The sequence below is a fragment of the Diprion similis genome, chromosome 9 (assembly GCF_021155765.1).
Source record: "Diprion similis isolate iyDipSimi1 chromosome 9, iyDipSimi1.1, whole genome shotgun sequence".
Lineage (NCBI taxonomy): Eukaryota > Metazoa > Arthropoda > Insecta > Hymenoptera > Diprionidae > Diprion > Diprion similis.
Window position 1 is genome coordinate 539,117 of NC_060113.1, and position 20,758 is coordinate 559,874.

Consider the following 20,758-nt stretch of genomic DNA (forward strand, 5'->3'; position numbering starts at 1 on the left):
TTTCTCAGTTTTTCTGTTTCACTCTTTCTTTCTTTTCAATTTCCAACTACATCTCTCTGTACTATTATAAACTTACAATAATATTATAGTTTTCAGACTGATGGATCACACTTACACATAGAAGAAAAACACTTTTACAAACGCAAAATGCAGGAATAAAAGTCGATTATTCCCTTGTGACATAATGTATTATTACGCCGGGTGTAAGATTGCAATATATGAGTCGTAAGCTAAGTTATAAAATACTACATACAAGAACGTAAAAGAGATATTTTTTTACTGCCGCAGAAACGATCATTTCAAATACGAAACATTGGCAAAAAAGACAAGGTTCATGTTATTAACGTCAACGTGACGAAAAGTACGAGGAAAAAATCATTGTTATACAAATTTAAAATGATTTTCAAAGAGTTGTGTTTTCGAAATACTACTTTTTAAAGCACGTCTTGATCGTTATTTTCTACTAAATTACTTACGAGACAATTTCAAGCTTGCGAAGTAACGATACAAACAATTTTTCATAAAAATTCATCGTAACAATAAAAGCGTTACTAACTTCAACCGCGACAATGAAAAAAAAAAAAAAAAAAAAAAAAAAAGATACGAAAACCATACTTGCGTTACATAAATATAATTACTGTTAAGAACGAAGAATACACCGTCGTGCAAAAAATGTCTCCGTTGTCTTTAGAGCATAATAACAATTATTCAAGTAAAACAATAGGGTCTGGTTACACCAGCCGCTCATTTGTCGCCAATATACTGTCAGTCTCTGCAGCAGTTCAAATGAAACCTAAAGTCGACGGCGTTTGTCGAATCGGCCGTCACCGGCTTTCGTTGATAAGAAGACATCGACTATTTTGTAATGCATATTTCACCTTGTGTATGTTGGTTTCTTTCAAATTCACAATTCATATGCCACGACGTATTAAAAGTTTTAAGAATTCAAACGGATGAAATATGGATATTGCACTTTACCTATACATATACTGAAAAATAACGAGAAGTGAGCAAATTTCGTTTGCGTTGTACTAGATACACGTAAGTAATTTATGATTGATGATTTTATTGTTATTGTCGTCAGTGAAGGTTCAATAAAAGAATTGACATCCTATAAGATTCTTTAACTTGTTATATTATGATTTAAAATAAGAACTTTAATTTGACAGGAACACCGCCTTGTAAACAAAGCCGTTCCCATTGCCTTTGCCCATTACACGTATGTATGAGTGTATTTATGCACTTGTATAATTATCGCGATTGAGTTTGTGCCAAAATAATAACAACAAAACAAATAATTCGACGATGAGACGTTCGATCATCCGTGAATCTACTTCTTTGTCGGAACATTTCGATCCCATTTTCGTTTGTACAAGTCTCGACGAGGAGGAAACGTTAAGAATTCTCAATTATTGCTATAAGACACATTGCACGAGGCTGTAAAAAAGGCCTAATGACGTAGATGTGAGGTATGCAGCAGGTGATCGGAATAAGTTGGTGCGTGTTGAGTCTGCGACCCTAAGAGACTGAAGTTATTCACGTCAACGCAACGAAACATTTGGTAGAAAAATGATTATTTTTCAAAATATAAATACGTTTCATCTTATTATGATTTATTGCATTTCAGACATTCCTGCAACTGTAAAACAATAATTTTTTCCAAACATAAATCATAACAATAACGTTGCTAACTTCAGCCTCATGCGACTCTGCTTCAAACGTCAATCAAGCCGAGAAAAATTCGAGCCAAACAGAATGTTTTTGGATCAACGTGCAACAGGGCGAAAAGTTTATGTAAAAAAAAAAAAAAAAAAAAAAAAGAAAAGAAAAGAAAAAGAAAACAATTTGGAGAGAAACTTCGTAGTAATTGAAGGACAATTTTTTATCCGAGTAATACGAACGTCGCGTAAAGACTGGATGCACTATACATACGTAGAATATACAGAGAAAAACACGGACCTGAAGAGGCGTGAGGAAAAGGAAGAGAGGAGGGGGGAGGGGAGGGGGGGGTCTTCGCACGGACGAGACTAAAGTTATAACCCAACCTGGTCATGATATTTACGACACCGGCGAGTTCGCGTTAGTTCGTCACGTTAAATCGTTGGCCACAAACTGCGGTTGCAGAATTACGAATATATAAAAACGACTAATCGGATTCGAGATGAAACAAGGAAATATAAAAACTAAGCGAAACTGTTTTATCAACGAGTCCGCCAGCAGCCGGCCGGAAGCCGGTTGTGCCTTGGAAGCATTTTTGAATCGTTGTTAGACAGAGGTAGGCAGTAAAAGAAGAGAAAATAAGAATACAAACGATATATATTTCGGGAACATTGCGGCGATGCGTCGAAATTAGATTTACTCACCGTCGAGTTTATTCCCTGTATCATTAATATTTTACGTCTGCGCAAGACACGTGACCACTTTCGTACACACTGTGAAGTGATAATGAGCGAATAACTATAGGTACGCGGGTAGAGGAACAACTGAAATTTTCTAGGATGTTAGAAAAATGTCTAGGAAAGAGAGTGCGTGTGGAGAAAAGAAAGACGCGCACTCCACCCAACTACGAGAGCCTTGCGCATCCAACTGCCGGATCCCTCGTCCCCGGTTTGCCCTGCCGGTTGACGACGAATGAGCGTCTCAACCAATCAGAATCAGCGGCGCGCCAACCGGTCCTGCGGCCGCGTGGCGGTAAATTTGAATCGTGTTGAATATTATGCGGTTAATTGCAAGTGCGAAACACCCGTTAACGATTGGCGAGTGTCGGAGTGGAGGTAAAAACTTGGAAGTTTAAGATTTCTAACAATAGTTATTTCGTAACTTTATTTTCGCATGTTTGAAATTTCGATATATCGGTCATTCCAAATATTAATCCTTTCAAGTTTTGACTCCCACTCAACTGTCAGAAGTGGAAATGGACGCAGGCGACGAAATTTTGTCGGGAGTAAATTAGACCATTCTTCCAAAACTTCAATAATTTCAAAGCGGATGAATCCTGACGATACAATTAATTCGAAAATGAAATTAGCCATTTACAGGTTACATATTTTGCCGAAAAATAATCACGTATTGATGGGATATGAAACTGATTTTTTATTTTGGTTATTTGACAAGATAAATAGATAAATAAATGAATAGATCAACAACGGATTGGTCTATTACTGTAAGTCGATACTGAAGAATGCGTCGACTAATACCGTAAGTATATAAAAAGTAACAAATCTAGTCTAATTCACGAGTAAAAGACAATAATCAGTGCAGGAAGTGCAGGAAGCGGGACCTGGACCAACACCAACACTACGATAAGATAACCCGGTGGTGAAAGCTGAAACTGGCAGAAAGTCGGCCAACTTCGTTGCTAATAAGAGCATGAGCCGCACAAGTCTCGACATTCATTCAATTGGATATCAGCACTCTCCGCACAGTTTTTTCTAACGCTACGCAAGATAGCCAAAATCGTCGTTAGAATAAATTTGAATTTTAAACTTCCAGCGAAGATTTTTTGATTTTTTTCAAGCTACCGATTCCAAAAGTCTGGGATACGATTAAGTGAAAGTCGAATATTTTTATTGCCATATTTAAGAATTAGGACTTCAATGATAACTGATTCAAAATTCGAACACCTTCTGGTATCTGTTTGTCTATTCGGTTTATTGTTAGCCGCCATCTTCGCAAGGTTTTTACGGGTAATTTGAATAACTCTTGACATCATGTTCGGTTCTAATTGGTAGACTCACATAATTAGCAGATGCAAAATTCTTTTCAATGTGAAGTTACTTTCTGTGAGATTATAAGAGTACGACTAAACCGAATAGACGAATCGTGCCGTTATTTCTTGTACATTTCCTTCTCTCCTTCTGATCTGATTGTTTTCCGTTCTCTTTGACGACGGTTTGGTATAGAGAGTGGAGGAAGGACTGTGTAAAATAGACAAGTTTTACTCTCCTCGCGGCATCGCCGAGGTCGGTGTACCGAAGCCGCGTATAAAGTTAGAAGTTATTCCGGTGCACGCTGTGTGGGGCAAAAGAATGTCAAAATTTGAAATAAGTCGGGTGTCGCTAAGATTGAGTATGGCGGAAGAGGAGTTAACGACACGTGAATAAAAAGCTTCATTTTTTTTCTCCTTTTTTTTATAATCTAATTATAATAACAAGTGATGCTTTTTGTTGGCCTCCAATCGTTTCATGGTTAGTTTAGCTAGCGTTGCAAGAATTGCATCATACTGTTACATCTTATTAAATTTTTCCATATGCCGTAAAAATTCTGGCCTTATAAAATATTTAAAATTTCAGGGGGAAAAGTTTAAAAACATTTACAATTAAAATCCAACGAAATCATTGGAAATCTGTCAAAGCTTATTTCTACCTAATGCAATGTATTAGAACCATTAAAAATCCTCGATAAAAAAGTTTATTACTTTGCAGAATGCTTTGACAATTACAGAAAACTTCTTGGAAAGTCCCACCCCATAATTCTTACTTTCAAAGAGACCACATATTATGACTAAAACAAGCCGATATATAATGAAATCATTTGACAGCAATGCATTTCCCTGCGCTAATTAGAAATTGTTTAACAAGGCTGTATCAATAGAGAGATAATACTATTAATTACTCACTGAAGTGAAGATTGCGTTTCTTTTCTTTTCTTTTTTTTTTCCTCTTTCAAACGCTGATGTTGGTGAAGAAACTGTTTAAACATTCCGGGGGGAGGGGGGGGGGGGGGGGGCAACAACAACAACAACAATAACAAGAGAAAAGCAAAAGATTGCTGAATCTAATAGAAAAAAGTATCAATAAAAAATTTAAGAAAAGATTGTAGTAGGAATAAAAAATTTACCTGCAGGCAAATGCGAAACAACCGTTTCACTTTTGGATTCGAATAGCTCCTGGTCATCGCGGTGCTTTTCTTCGGGGAAAAGCTCGCGCGAGATGTTCTCGTTAGATGGTACTGGTACGAGACCTTCGTCTACAGCGTCGACGTCGGTTTCGGGACCAAGGTCATCCTCGTCGTCGTCGTCCTGGTCGTTGTTCCGCGATGGACTGGCAGCGTTACTTTCGTACTGGGTTGCGCCATTCGGATGTTTCCCGTTGCTCGTTGGGTCGAAATGCCCGTCGTAACGATGGTTGTCATCGTTATCAGTAGCGCCACACGTGCCGTTGGTCTGTTGCTGATGTTGCTTGCCGAACGGATTCTCGTCGAATTGCAGACCGTTGGCGTTACTGAGGAAAGGATTCGTCGACTCCATGTTGTTCAGTTGGACATCCGCGAGCAGCGGATGGGATGATGGATGTCGTGCCGCGATCTGACAAGGATCCGTCAGGAATACGACGATCGTTGATATGTTGTCAGTCGATCCCTGGCTCCTTGCAAAGTACACAAGACGTTGACTAACGACTTCAAGGTCACCTGTAAGCAGAAGCCGAAGAAACCATGGATTATATATAAATGGAAAATTGAAGTGCGAAAGTCATGCACTGCAACTTCAAAATCACTTCACCGTATTTTTTAAATTTCAAATTTCTACGTCTGATAGATGAGAATGGCGCGAGAAGTGATTTTGAGTTTGGCAATGAATTCCTTAGTGAACGTTATTTCATTTATTTATCTCAACGCACTAATTATTCTCGCGTGCCAACAAAGCCAGGGATAATTAAGAGCTTCTCATATTAATTGACTATGTCTGCTTATATGGGGGGCGCGCGCAATGTTATTACATACAATTGACGATTAAGTGGTTGAAATGAGGTGCGTCGAACGAACTTCTTCCAGTTTATTTAACTGATGCCGGTATTATACGCAATACGTAGGTAATATACGTTGTGGATCGGGAACGAATTCCGCAGTTAATTAAAACGAGATCAAGCCATCTATAAACCAAATTAATCATGTGGCAATCGAACTTTTTTATAAGTCATAACAGTGCAACGTGCAGGTGGACAAAAAACATTGAAATGTCCGACCGATTTGCACAAACATAAAATAACTAAAGACTGTGAAGTTTTCCATTCAAAATACACGAGTTTTTGATACACATTTTGTGTGAGTTTGATATCAGTAAACAATTGACAAAAAAAAAAAAAATGCTCCACCGACGATGCTGAGATTTTTTTTTTAATCGAATAGTAAGATCGATACTCATTTCTACCTCCTCCAACCTTTACGAAAGTTTCCTTTAATTTTGTTTTTGGTCAGTATTCGTCAGAAATTTTCCCGAGTGGCACCTTGAGAAAGTAAAAACAAAAACGAAGAGGGGGGGGGGGGGGGGGGGTTTGGGTTGAAAGTAAAAACAAACGAACCACCCCAAAGGCGGAAGGGGTGGCGTCTCGTTAAAATTTCGGAAAAATTCTAAAAGAATTTGGGAGCACCCCAATAAATAAGTGTAAAGAAAAAAAAAAATCCTCCTGTAGATGCTTACGTGGTGTATATAATGAGATGTTGGGGAGGTCGTGGATATTTTAATAGTCTGTGCCACCCGCTCAGAGCGCGGTGTGGGCCCGCGTCATTGGAAAATGTTAGGCGGAGCTGGTGTATAAGTGTACGTTATAGGATGATGGGTACCTATAGCGCCAAAGAGGAGTCGGAGTCGGAGCAGGAGTAAGTAGACAGAGCAACGACCTGGGATCCCTCGACACCCGGCGATCCATTCCCTGTTCTGCTGCAACGCAACGGCCGGTTTTCATCCTGCCCCCGCTAACGTTGCGAGCCTTTCGCTTGGACTCGTTCAGAACTCCTAGTTGCCCGCAATAACACAGTGTATACCTAGGGATATGGATCGCGGGATCTTGGGGCTCTCCTTCACCACCTCCTCCTCCTCCTCCTCCTCCACCTCGTCTCTGTTCCTTCCGCTATCTATTATCATCTTTCAGACTATGTGGTATACGTATATAAACATATAATTTTAGTCTGTAAGTGTATATTAGCAGTCGTTAAGTCTCGATGGTCGTGGAGCTATATAAGCTGTTTTGGAGATTTGAAAACTGAAGTGGAAAAAATTGATATTTGAAATGAAAAAGGAGGAGGAGAAAGCGAGAAAGGATGCACCGAGTCTTCTGCAATCACATTTAGTTGGGTCTCTTCTTCCACCCACCACCAACAAGTGTGTCGAGAAGGGCGATAAACGAAGGAGAGGCACACAGTCAGCGTCTCGGCATCTGCGCTCTGCCAACGCAAAGAGGAATGGGAATGAGGAGAGAAAGAGAGAAAGAAAGAAAGAAAGAGAGACTAAAGCGTCTTGACTTGGAGTGCCGATGTCCTCTCGAAGGTTGAATTTTGCATGATTATAACCGAGTTGCACATAAGCATATATCGTAAGCAATATCAGTCTGCAACGCGATATAATCGGTTTGTCTTTGGCTAGACAGTAGTTAATGACATAGGATATAACCATCCTGGCATCCTTGTCGTTGAAAATGAATCTGTAAGTTAAGTGTACCAGTTATTTAGCCTCTCCTAACTACTGACAATTTTTTTTCATTTTTTGAACCATAAAAAAAAAATAATAATTCTAGTGTCTAACGACCCTCCAGAAAATTGCTTTCGATAATCAAGAAATTCTCCAATTTGTACCGTAATTTTAGAATTTTGTAAAATAAAAGTGTGAATAATAAGATTTAAACGTATAAAAAACAGTGATACACCTTACTTGAATCGTGTTTTCAAAACTGATCAACTATTTGTAACTTTCTTTACTTCCCCAATATTAATTAACAGAAATAAGAATAACCGCAGAGCGAAACGTTGACAAATTTATCCATACAACAATAAACCATCCGATCGTTGAATTAATACATTCACATAATAATACGTAAGAAAGGTGAATCTAACGATCTTCTAATCAAATGATCTATCATGTAACGACACTATACTCTCCGCTGGACAGTTTTCTAAAGTACCTAATACTGATTACGATATATATGTATTATGCCTACGGAGACACGTGAAACCATAGAGTTATAAGATGAATCACTCGACGTGAATTAACCCCCCCCCCCCCGGCCCCCCAAAAAAAAAAACGGTGCAGCGATTAGGGCGAGAAACAAGAAGAACGAATGAACGGAGACGAGGAGACACGTGCCGACTACTGTCGGTCAGTCGAAAACCACGCCTACGCCAACTGGCAAATCTATTGCCGGATGACGCACCTCATCCCCTCCTTCCACCCCTCGACACTCACACACGACCCCCCCCCCCCCCCCCCCGCGCTCACTGGGTCCAATTTCGTTCTTGAACGACAATAAATGTGGTTTTTTTTTTTTTACACCAACTGAGAAAAATATGTGAATAATTTTGAACAGCAAGTACGTCGCACATTGAATGGTTTCTGTTTTTTGGAATTTCAATGTTGGATGGTCGTAGATCAGCTTTAAATTAAAAAAAAAAAAAAAAAAAAAAAAAAAAAAAAAAAAAAAAAAAAAAAACAGATTTCTAATTTTTTTTTAGATTTTTATTTCGAGCGGAATTCTCAAACGATCTAACAGGGAGACTCAGGGGTGAGATTAGAAGTGTGAAAAAATTAGAGATAATTTTTTTTTTTTTACATCAGGAACTGATTTATCATCATCGAACATGATCTTCCATTTAAAGACCATCCTAAGATATAAATATATATGTATAACGATCAAATAACCGTTTGCAGGTGTATATATATAATATGTATCTTGTTTCATAGTAAAAACTTCTAACGATTTCTGGTTCGTTCGATGCGACGAATCGAATACGATCGTAATGATATATAGACTTTAGAGAAAATGATATGTATATATAAAAACATAGACGATATATAGATAAAAAGAGAATATTTTAGTGAACGTAAATGAGTTACAAATTTACTTATCATCGCGTAGTTCTCGTCTAAACGAGAAACTAATTTTTTTAAATCATTTGTTCACTGTTGTTAAGTATACGTCAGAAACGATTCATTTGTTGTATAATTTATAAGTGTATATATCAACAGCGCGCGAGTTTTTTTCGACCGCGTTTTCTATACATACGTATATGTATATGTATATATAGTATAGTAAGTAACACGCCGATCACTTGAAAAACTATCGATGGTGTTAGACGAAGAAGACGAAGAAGAGGAAATATCGAGTTACATGCGTCTACAATATAGGTACACATAACACAAAGTCATCGTGACAGCCAGAAGCTACTAGCTATGTCTCTAATGTCTCATTATGTAAATTATTCACCTCGTAGTTTGAAAGAACAAAAAATGAATTAATTAACAATCGAGGTATTATAACGTTTATATATATATATATATATAAAAATAAAAGAAATAAAAAACAAGAAAAGATTGTTAACTAAATATCCTATATATACCAAATAATACTTTCTCTCGTAGGTCTAATCATTTATCCTTATTAAAAATTATCAAACGATTAAGTATTTGTCGCATTTTTTTTTTTTTTTTTTTTCTTTTTTCTCTCTTTCAAAATCATAAGAATGTTAATCCACGATGTAACATTTTACAATATAAATTATATAAATGACACAAACTTGACAAATCATAGATAAGAAGATATACCATATATATAAACGAGAAATCTCAAGCCTCTAAAAATCTATGATACCAAATTGCGAATATTAAAAATTTATATCTTTTATTTATGATATCATTATTTTTTTTTTTTAATTTTTTTTTTTTTTTTTTTTTTTTAATCATTGGTTCAAAAACGATTCATCCTATCGTTTTTCGTTTAACAAAAACTACGATAGACTTGATTGATAAACGATTAAAAATGATCCCGTCAAGCATCGAGTTATATTCGTAGGTAAATTATTGGTGAAGAAAATCTAATTTAAACTCACAAATAAATCTCAAGTATATTTTTCAGCGAAGCACGCAGAGTTTGTCGCATCGATCGCTAGGTGCCAGACGAGTTCCACACCTTACATTAGTACCTACAGGCTTCTTGACAGACGGCGAAAAGACGAAATTGCCGTCAACGATAATAAATAATAAAAATAATAACAACAACAACAACAATATTTAAAAACAATTGGTTTCGTCAAAATAAACGGATAAAATTCCCGTCCCAACTAACTAATTGAAACTAATAATAATCAGTTTACAGTCACCCTCACACAGTCTCGGGTCGATGGTCTGAATCTCAATACAACAGAGATTTCAATTTCCGATTTTTCTCCCCCCCCCCCCCCCCCTCCTGCCACTCCTCTCCCCCCTCGTCGATACTGCACATTAATTTTATTCACGAACGTTCCACACAGATGATCATTTTACACACTATGGTATATAATTCACATAACTAAAGCCAAGTATAGTAAATGTGTAAAGTATATCAAATAGATTTCTCTAGTTAATAACGGAAATGAAAAATCAAGGCCTGCCGGCAAAAAATATAACTGTTCCGCTGTTGTTGCTGTTGCTGTTGCTGCTGAACTGTAAGCCATCTGTTTAATTTATAATAACGTTATACGATTATACATTAGCGCGAATCGTCAAGTAGCTATATATATATTTATATATATATCTATTTCGCGTGATAAATTTGTGGAGTGTTACTCGTGAAGAAAATTGACAATTATAAACTAATATAAAAAGAACTGAAAATTAGATGAAAAAATATGTCAATACGAATCTTTCGATAATTTTTCTTATCGATGTGAAAGAAAAAAAAATAAAATAAAATTCGCAAACATCGTTTGACCCGTGTATCGCGATACCTATAATCGTTAAATGAACTCTGTAACAACAAGGTGCGTGTGTGTGTGTTTGTATTTTTTTCTTTTCTTTTTCTTTTTCTTTTTACTCCAAAACCACGACACTAATAATACGCGAGAGATGGCGGCATGAGTATATATATATATATATATATATATAATTATATATACATACATATACATACATATAAGTATATACATTAGAAAATACGAGACTCGCGTTGTATGAAATTTATTTCAATATACAAATTTAATTGACGAATCGAGGAATATGATGGGTTATCCTATATACGAATGTATGTACCTTTTTTTTTTTTTTTTTTTTTTTTTTTTTTATTTATATACGAAGTTAAGATTAAGAATCGTGCATGAATATCTCACACAACGGGCGTGGCGTTTCGCGACTAACTGAAGAAGATTCCACCGGTTACGGAGTCCTGTTCCCCACCGGCCACCCCTAACCCCCCCCCCCCTTCTAGCAGCCGACGGCTGCGTGACTCACTCCTCAACCCCGTCTGGCCTCCGACTCCCCCTCCCCGCCCCACCCACCAACGTTATGGTGTATGCCATGTAGGTGCTCCATACATAACGTGCAACATAGGCGGGGCTGTCCGCGTCAATCGGAGCTACCTTCAGACCTCAGCACCACCTTTACTCCCCCCCCCCCCCCCCGCCGGTCCGATTTTGAGTTAGGTATAAAAAAAACAATTTGATAGGTGTTGATTTTGAATTTTTTTTGTTTTTTTTTATCACCTCGTAAAGTATTTAATTATCGCAAGTATAGAGAAATATATTCAAACACTTATAGTTACAGATTGTATTATTAGTTATTATAGGTACTCTTTATATATGTATATAAATAACGAAGCGCGACACGACCGACGGGACGTCGTCACACTATTTTTGCACGACTCTTTACGTTAAATGTTTGACGCAAGTTTAAGTTTTTGCAAGAAAGAAACGAAAGAAATATATACATTAAGTTTGAGGATCTTGACAGGATAATTATTACATTCAGGATATCAAAAACCTTGCGGTATAAGGTATAGTGAACACATATAGGTGATGAAATTTTGATATCTTTGGACGATTTCAACGATAACGATTAACAATGTGTGTATATGTATCGTAAATTTATACAACCGCTAAAGCGCGTAAGGTGTATAGAAAATTTGTACTTGTTTGTTGTCGGATGGCTCATATAGTCGACAAGATGAGCCCGAGCATTGGCGGATTGCTGATATGCCAACTGTTGATTGAATTAACGTATAGCACATACTTCGCGTGATGCAGAATAATTTCGTTATTAAATATTAGTTTTCTTCTTCTTTTTTTTTTTTTTAAAGTATCTAATAATTTCCATGTTACACCCCCAATCGATTTTAGCAACCGACAGCAAAGAATACGTATATATATATATTTATATATATATATATATATATGTATATACTATACGATCCTCGTCGAAACAATCGAAACGTGAGCGGCATATGATACCAGGGAGAAGGCGTGTGGAACATGACGTAACATCCTGCAGCAGCCAGGAAACCCGCGCGAAAAGAGAAACCAAACTTCGTATAGTTCTTCTTTTTCTTCTGCTTCTTCTTCTTCTTCTTCCAAGTGGAATTTCGTACAGTTGCGATAATAAACGTAAGCGTTCCTTAACTCCGAAGGGATTGCACCGTACGTATGTGGTTGTGGTTGTATTGGGATTGTCATTTTGCAATGCGACATCTGGTGGGAAAAAGTCAAACTAATGCAATCAGACTGAGAGCTGACCGTTGACCGTCGTTTTTCGCGTTTGGATAATAGAACAGGTTTATTATTGATTATGATTACCTAATTTATGTGACACGAGTGATTTTAAAGCGGAAGAATTACGATTGACTTTCATTAAAATTAAAAACTTAGGTTATGTGGGGATAAAATGGCGCCGACAAACAGGCTCTGACGTCATAAAGACGTTTTCCAATATCTGCAGGAAGAAATATCTGCGCCTGCGTTCTGTGACTCTGATGCGACAATGAATTAACCTCTCTTACAAACTGCCGGAAATATCGGAATATAGTTATGTGTATGTAGATTTGGAGCCGATTTATGACCATAGAATATGAATCACGAAGTTAATGTAATTCTTCAACCTATTTAGATCTTTGACGTGGCACGCCCCATACACATAGATGCGCATGTGCTGAAATTCTATAGCAAGAGCAGTTGTTTCGTCAGGGGGACCAACTTGATTCATGAATTCAGACGACAGGTCACCGCAATGTACGTAACCTAAAAAAATATTTTCAAGAGCTATCAGCCAAACTTTTTAGAAATAGGAAAATGCCGTTCAGTTTCATCCTCATAATTCTATAAAAGTATCATCAGTTCAAAGCGTTTCACCAAATTTACATTTTCGGACTTCACCATCTTATTCGAACGAACGTTAAAAGAGTAAAAATATTGGTCATCCTGTCAAAACAACTGCTGCGGCTCCAAAATTTCTGCGCATGCGCATTGAACCATTCAGTCGTTAGTAATTCAGTATATACATATACATTAGGGTGGCGCACAAAAACCTACTATTTTTTCTTTCTGAGTCTTGTGTGACAAAATGAAAATTTTTTAAGAGGTCGCTCCACATTTTTTAAAACGTCAGAAATTGTCAAAAATCGATTTTTTTTTTTTTATATTTTTTTTCTCGTTACGGTATAATTTTATAAACAAAAAAAAATAAGTTTCCAAAAGTTTCAGTTCAAAATTTGAATTTTGAAAGGGTCGCTGATAATTTTTTTTCAATTTTTTGGTGCATTTCTTTAGATCTTTTCGAGCGACCTTTTAATATTCATATTAAAATTTCATAAATTTTTTTTCTCTAATTTAGTAAGAAAGAATCGATAACAATACACCACGAGATGAATTAAAAATCAAACAAAATACTGAAAATATAACTTTTTTAATTAAATTTTTTGAAGATTTTTGATATTTAAAAAAATTTGGAGCGACCTCTCAAAATTTTTTTTTTCAGCTGTCCTTTGAAGCGGGCTCTTAAAACATCAAAAACTAACATTTTGTCACACGAGACTCAAAAAAAAAAAAAAAAACGGTTTTTTTGCGCCACCCTAATATACACACACATATATATATATATATTAAACTAACAGTCGATGCAATTAATTCGGACTTCGCAGTCAGAGAGTCCCAGATACGAGTCCAACTGGTATATGGTCGGATTTCGATCCCCTGTTAGTGAGGCGAGTATAAAATGTATAAGGAGTCCGCCTGTATGCTAGCAAAGGTAGATTCTGAAACTGGAATAGCGCGTACAAGGGTATATTGGTTTAGATTGTTATCGCAATACAAACCAGTATCGGTGTACAGGTGGAATGCGCTATTGGTATGAACTGCGAATTTTTACTGTAAGGTATAACGAGAGTGCGTTACCCTGGAGAGTGTCATTCATCGCGATACAATGTATGTAGTTACTTTCGTAATTTCATCGCGCGACGTCACGTAGAAGTAGCAGCTGGTATATGTAGACGTCCGACGGCAGGCACACCGGCGAGTTTTAGGTACAGTAAAGCTCGCATAGCAACGTCGTCGCCAGAAGGAAGCCGTCCAGATGGGGAGGATGACGTTACGGGACACGAGAAAAATGTAAACCAATGACGCGACGACGAGCTAACCTTTCTTGTCGTAAGTAAGTAAGCTGTTTGCCAAACCAGAAATCCGCGGACAGATGATGCAATCTTTCATTTTTATTTGATACGTTTACCATGGATTATACATGTTTAACAACATGTTAGACGTTAAGGAGAGGTCTAAGTTTTTAACTGCGTAAGTTCGTGATGGAATCTTGAAGAAAAGTTGAAAAAATATATAATTTTTCAACAATTTTTACATATTATATAAAGTTAAAAAATTTTCACAGCTTCTAGGGTTTTCTGGTGAGGAAGAGAGTGAAAATTTATGTTGTTCAATGTTTCGGTAATGGATGGCGGTGCCATCTTAAATTTTTTAAATCCGATTCTAGATTCGTAATCAGCAATCCGAAAAACGTATAATTCTTGTAAAACTTGTATACGTATGAAGGGGTAACCTTCTCGGCAATTCATAATGCAATTTTCACCGTTTTTTTTTTTTCAATCAATTTGTTTCCAAAAACAATAATTTACATTATATCGCAACAATTACTCTCAATTATTGAAAACCTATTAGTATACTATCAGAAATATGAAAAAAAGCGCAAAGAAATATGTTGAAAAGTTGTCTAAGGATCCAAAAAATGTGGTAATAATACTTCAATACCGCACTATTATAGTAAAAGTGTTAACTTGACAACCGCAAAATTGGCTCTATAGTAAAACAAGAAACTCTAAATCGTTACGATAAAAGTTCGTAGTGGCGAAGGTTGATTAAAATACCTGATTTAACGTTATTAGATAAAGTTTTATACATGAAGAGCTTCACTGTCACCAGATTAATTCATTTCTCCAAACGGTATAAAATAATAACGCTTATACGTCAGACCACAATATTACGTATAAGAATAAAATCGAATCCCGGATATGACAGATTTCCCGGCTAATTAAGGAATTATAATTAATCATCGTAGGATATCACGCGGTCAGGCAGGTCAATCGGCCGGTGAACCGCATCCACATTTGCAAGGCGATCCACGTCGTGTATGATAGCTTCGACGTAGTACATAATAGCCATGCATACCTCGGCGTACGCTAAGTATATAAATATATATATTGTATATGAGGTATTCCATCCCAAGTGTGTAAGCCCGTGACCCTCACCCTCTCGGATTTTTTATTATTGTTTTTTATATGATCGCATTGAGCCTAAAAGACACCCTCATATTTTTTTTAGATTTTTTCAAACATCCCTTATTTCGGAAAAAAAAAAAAAAAAAATTAAAAAAAAATAACGCCATTTTTTTTAAATCTGAAAAAATTCTCAAAAAACCGTGATGACATATAAAAATTTTCAAGCTATCACCCGTAGTGGGCAGATTTTTTTAAATATGTTTTACAAGCTATTAACGTTCGCAAAATTCCAAAAAATTCTCGAATAGCTCACCTTGATCAGATATTGAATTATTTCGGTACTCAAAATGAATTTTATATTATCAATTATGAATTTTATATTATCAATTAATATTCATTTTGAGTACCGAAATAATTCAATATCTGATCAAGGTGAGCTATTCGAGAATTTTTTGGAATTTCGTGAACGTTAATAGCTTGTAAAACACATTTAAAAAAATCTGCCCACTACGGGTGATCGCTTGAAAATTTTTATGTTTTATCACGGTTTTTTGAGAATTTTTTCAGATTTAAAAAAAATGGTGTTTTTTTTTTTTAAATAAGGGATGTTTGAAAAAATCTAAAAAAAATATGAGAGTGTCTTTTAGGCTCAATGCGCTCATATAAAAAAAAATAAAAAAAATCCGAGAGTGTGAGGGTCACGAGTTTACACACTTGGGATGGAATACCTCATATATAACTCGTATTAAACGAATCTATAACCATGCCACGATATAAAAAAAAAACAGGTCACTTTCGCGCAACAACTTATCACAAGTGTTCAAATTTTCTTTCTCAATAATTCTAGGTGTTGGGATGCGATAATAACTGCAGACATGGTACGGTAATGACGATGATAGAGAAATAAAATCACAACGACAACAACAACAACAATAATAATAAAGATAGTATCAATTGGCAGGCGAACGTTTCAGGCCAGGAACGTTACCTTATTGACGGTTGGATGATTTCTTCGATAAACCATCATATAATCCAGACACGCGGAGTGAATTAATACGAAACAATAATTATAGCGGGCATCGAACGCAATAACCGAGTATCCTGTTTTTTTTTTTTTTTTTGTGTCTTTTATTTCTCCTCGTTTGTGCAATTTTGTATCTTTTACAGAACAAATTATTTTGCGAATAGAGTAAATTTTAAATTACAGTTTTTTTTTTTTAGGAACGAATGAATGCCTTTACAAATTGTAATAGACGGTTGCGAAAGTAAAGTGGCGAGTAATTGTGGACGCGACTTGAGGATTTAAATTGTAAATTGACTTGAAAAAAAAAAAAAAAAAAAAGAATTATTCGAAAAACATTTACTCGAGTATTATTATTGCACAACTGATAACGCGAAACGTTTGAAATTGTAGTTTACTCTCAACTGATCAAAGTAAAATAATTTTCTGAATTTGAATTTATGATTAAAAAAATTTTCTCGTGAAAGTTATATAATAATAATTTAACATAATTTTTTATATGAAAAGTAAATAATTTATTCTGATTTTAGGCATTGTTTTGTTAAGGTGCCCACACATTGCCCCAACCTTTCCTACAAGGTAACAGAAATGCTGTAAAAACTTGTATTTAGTGCAACGAAAATGAGATTTCTGTGGATAAATGCAAGAGTCTGTGCAGGAATGTGCGGCATGAGCATATGACTCATGTAACTATCCGGTATTACTCGCGAGGCTATAATTAGTCCTCTGGCATAGCGTAACACACGCTTTTCAACTCGAGTATAAAAGTCTGTGTGCGATGAGCGCAAAACGTCGCAAAAAAAAAAGTTTACGATATATCGCATATAATATATAACACGTAGGTATGTAGGTACGTGCAGTCTATTTCTGTAGGAACTCTCACGTCGTCGTGCCGAAAAATTCCTTTTCAATTCGCATTCTCCGAGAAAGTGGGACAGGCGGAAACAAATGTATCGCATCGCAGCACTTGATTATAAAATTAGATAAAATTAGGCACTTGATCGATACACCGGAAACAATACTTTTCTACCTGCGCCTATATAGGTGCGGAAAATCGTTTAACAATTCTATGAGAATTTGATACTCGATTTGTTGATTTTATCAAAGCCAAAGCAACAGGTCTTGGATTATGTAAAATTATGTCAGTTTTTCATAACTAAGGAAATCAGAAAAGTCTGGTGTAGTTTATAAGAGAATTTCTGTATGTATACGTATTGCATACACTGGAACTCGTATTCGGATGTATGTGTGTAAAACAGACGCCCATTAACTACAGACAAACTAACGAGAAAGTCAGTCAGTCAGTCCGGTTGCTAAGTGCCTTATAGGCATTTATACATATAACTTGAATTTCAAATGTGAACGAAAAAAATTATTACTTGTAAAAGTATAATACTTGCGTTAAATTGTTTGTTTTTTTTCCACGTTAATTTTGTTCCAAATAAATGAATAAACTTTATCTTATCCCAAAGCACAGTTCTCTATTTCACCCGTCAAGTGTCGTTGTCATAAAATTTTCCAAAGACGATGCTGATACTTTTCTATCATTTTTGTTATTTTTTGTTTTTTAAAATATCAAAAATTTCTCACCGTCTCAATGTTAACCAAGACAAAGATTGATTGATAAAATAATTTGTCTACAACGAGTGATGAAAAATGTATAACTGTTTATGATTATTTATGTCTTCTGCTGGAAGTTTCTGTACCTAAAGTATCACCTGCAGTAGAAGATAGAAGATATTAAAAAGAGAAAATGAGAAGATTTTTTCAAATCCTTCTTTAGCCAGACTCGAGTGCCTATGCCTGCAGCGGCTGCAGCTCATTGAGCATAACGAATAAATTGATCGCAGCGATTCCTCGGTGTGAAATATACGTGATCCTATACAAGCATTGCATATACATATATACCTACACAATATAACACAACGTAGCTCCGATGAATCATGGATTGCGAACTAAACCCCGGGGCTCCGATCCGACGCCCGTCGCGTCGAGCCTGAGAATCGCGAAAATCTTCAGTGGTTCTCAATCGAAATATATTGCCGGCATGCCACGCTTGCTCTGATATCGCGGTCACCGTTCCAACAATAACTATTATCAACAAATTACCGCCAAGTAGGTATACGTTGCAGGAGAAATTGGCAAATAAAGGCCAACAATCATGCATATTGTGATATGGAAAACGAGACATTGTGTTACAATTACGGTTGATGGGGGTGTTGATTGAAAAACGATTATATATATATATATGTATATGTGTATATATATATATATACGATACTATACATATATATTTATATATTATATGTTTTGCGTGTATATTTATACCCTTGGCAACAGCCCCGGCATAGTTTTTAATCGCAATACCAGGATCATTAAACAATGGAGTTCGCGGAACCGAACGAAACGAAAGCATAAGACGTAGTTACTGAAGCAAGACAACCACCGGCCTCCTCGCCTCGACTTTATCCAAGGTTTGAAAAACCTACAGCGCAGCGGTATGATCGTTCCGAGTACCGCTTCTCGTGCCTCCAGCTCAACAATATTCCTGCAACCGTAATTCACGTGGAACAAACTTCGCCAATTTATCCCTGCATCTGCATCATCTGAAGTAAGACGAGTTTACGCCAAGCATTTTTCAATTTTATTCTACACCTATATGGTAGAATATATGCGTCAGGTGAAGCCGACGTGTTGCGACGAAGGCCGACGGACGGCGGGGGGGGGGGGGGGGGGGGGGGGGGAGCTTCAGTCAATAATACCGTCTGGGGATTGCCGCGGCCAACTTCAGGCAGATGTTTAATACCTTATACTCGAAAAATCTCGCAGTACTTGATATAATGTGCAACTTTTCTGATCCGAGCTCATAATTGTCATTCCTGCACACTGTAACTCGGATAATCGAAAAATTCGAGCGATATAAGGAATAAATAAATAAAAATAGATTTTTTTTTTTTAGTCATGATCACTAATATGATAATTGTATTCACCTTTACGAAAAACAGACTTATTGTGTATTTGCGTTAATTCAAAAAACTTTAAAAAATAAATAAATAAACAGCAAATAAAAAGGAGACTTGAAATACAATCGTACATATACGGATTCAGGAAAAACAGCCCCCCCCCCCCCCCCCCAACATCTGGTAGCAAAGCTTAAATTCGATCGACGGTATTTATTATAGAATATTTCGATATTTCAGACGAGACGAGGTCTCGAGTGCAGGCAGATTGTGAACTCGGATAAGCGCGACTTATTCTGCGAGTATGTATGACGAAGAAGAAGAAGAAGTAGAATGAATACTCGTTTCACAGCCTGACTCATTGTCAGAGTCAGAGATGATTTGTGTGAAAAGAGACAGAAAACAATCATCCTTGCGTCGCAGATTGAGATGGATGAGAAGGAGGTGGTGGTAGCTTTGCCGGGAATGAAAAGCTCGAGTCAGTAATTTGTAAAGTTTCAAAATACGCCGAACGCAAGAGACTCGAGAAATCGATTACTGACCCAATCGAACCACGTATAACTGTATGAAGAGAAGGCAGAATTCTATATACATATGTATTAAGGTTTATGAATTGCAAGCTTTAACGTCCTCCTCGTTTAAATAGTTTGTTAAAAGCGTTAGGATTTTGCAGGTAATCGTAAATGTAACGAACTGCATTTTGGTAAATCCGTATCCACATGTCTGACAATCGGGCAAGAACTTCTAAACCATCAACGAAACACTATCGAACGGGGAAATACTTATGGCATCGTGATTCTAAAGAGATAATTGAAGTTAGTTAAGCATTAAACCACAATATTAACACATCGAGTCGCGGCTGCACGCCGATGAATCACCGCATACTGCGTATACATTATACATATAACGTACCGGTGAATACATGTATGTATATATATACATATATCTAAATCTATAAATAAGTCTGACATTGGGAAGTGATAACGTCCGTCTCCCTTTATTTCTGAACTTACCTTAAATTAAATTTTCAACCGTATCGTGTTTACGACGTTTGACAAACTCGCCAAGTTATCTAGGCTGCGAATCCTTCCAGGGTGAGGAACAATTAGTAACGAGTTAACACTTCACTTGCCGCACGGAACGAACTAACGGATTAAATATAATATCAATCCGAATTGCGTTTCACGTTTCGAACAAAGAACGAAGCACTGGACGTCTTGGGGTACAGAGAAGGTAGGTAGGTAGGTAGGTAGGTTGGTTGGTAGGTTGGTAGGTACCTGCAGCGTTTTCCCCGGCGTTAAAACCGAAGCCGCACGACGACGCGA

At 36.6% G+C, this 20,758-nt stretch overlaps 1 protein-coding gene across 1 annotated transcript in view; it reads right to left on the bottom strand.

Annotated features, from left to right (window-relative positions):
* The window catches only part of LOC124410584 (mucin-5AC-like), a 42,642-nt gene that overhangs the window by 7,217 nt on the left and 14,667 nt on the right, over positions 1-20,758 (bottom strand). The window contains exon 8 of the mRNA XM_046889067.1: positions 4,840-5,409. Within this exon, the coding sequence (XP_046745023.1) occupies positions 4,840-5,409 (570 nt within the window). The remainder of the gene's footprint in view (positions 1-4,839; positions 5,410-20,758) is intronic.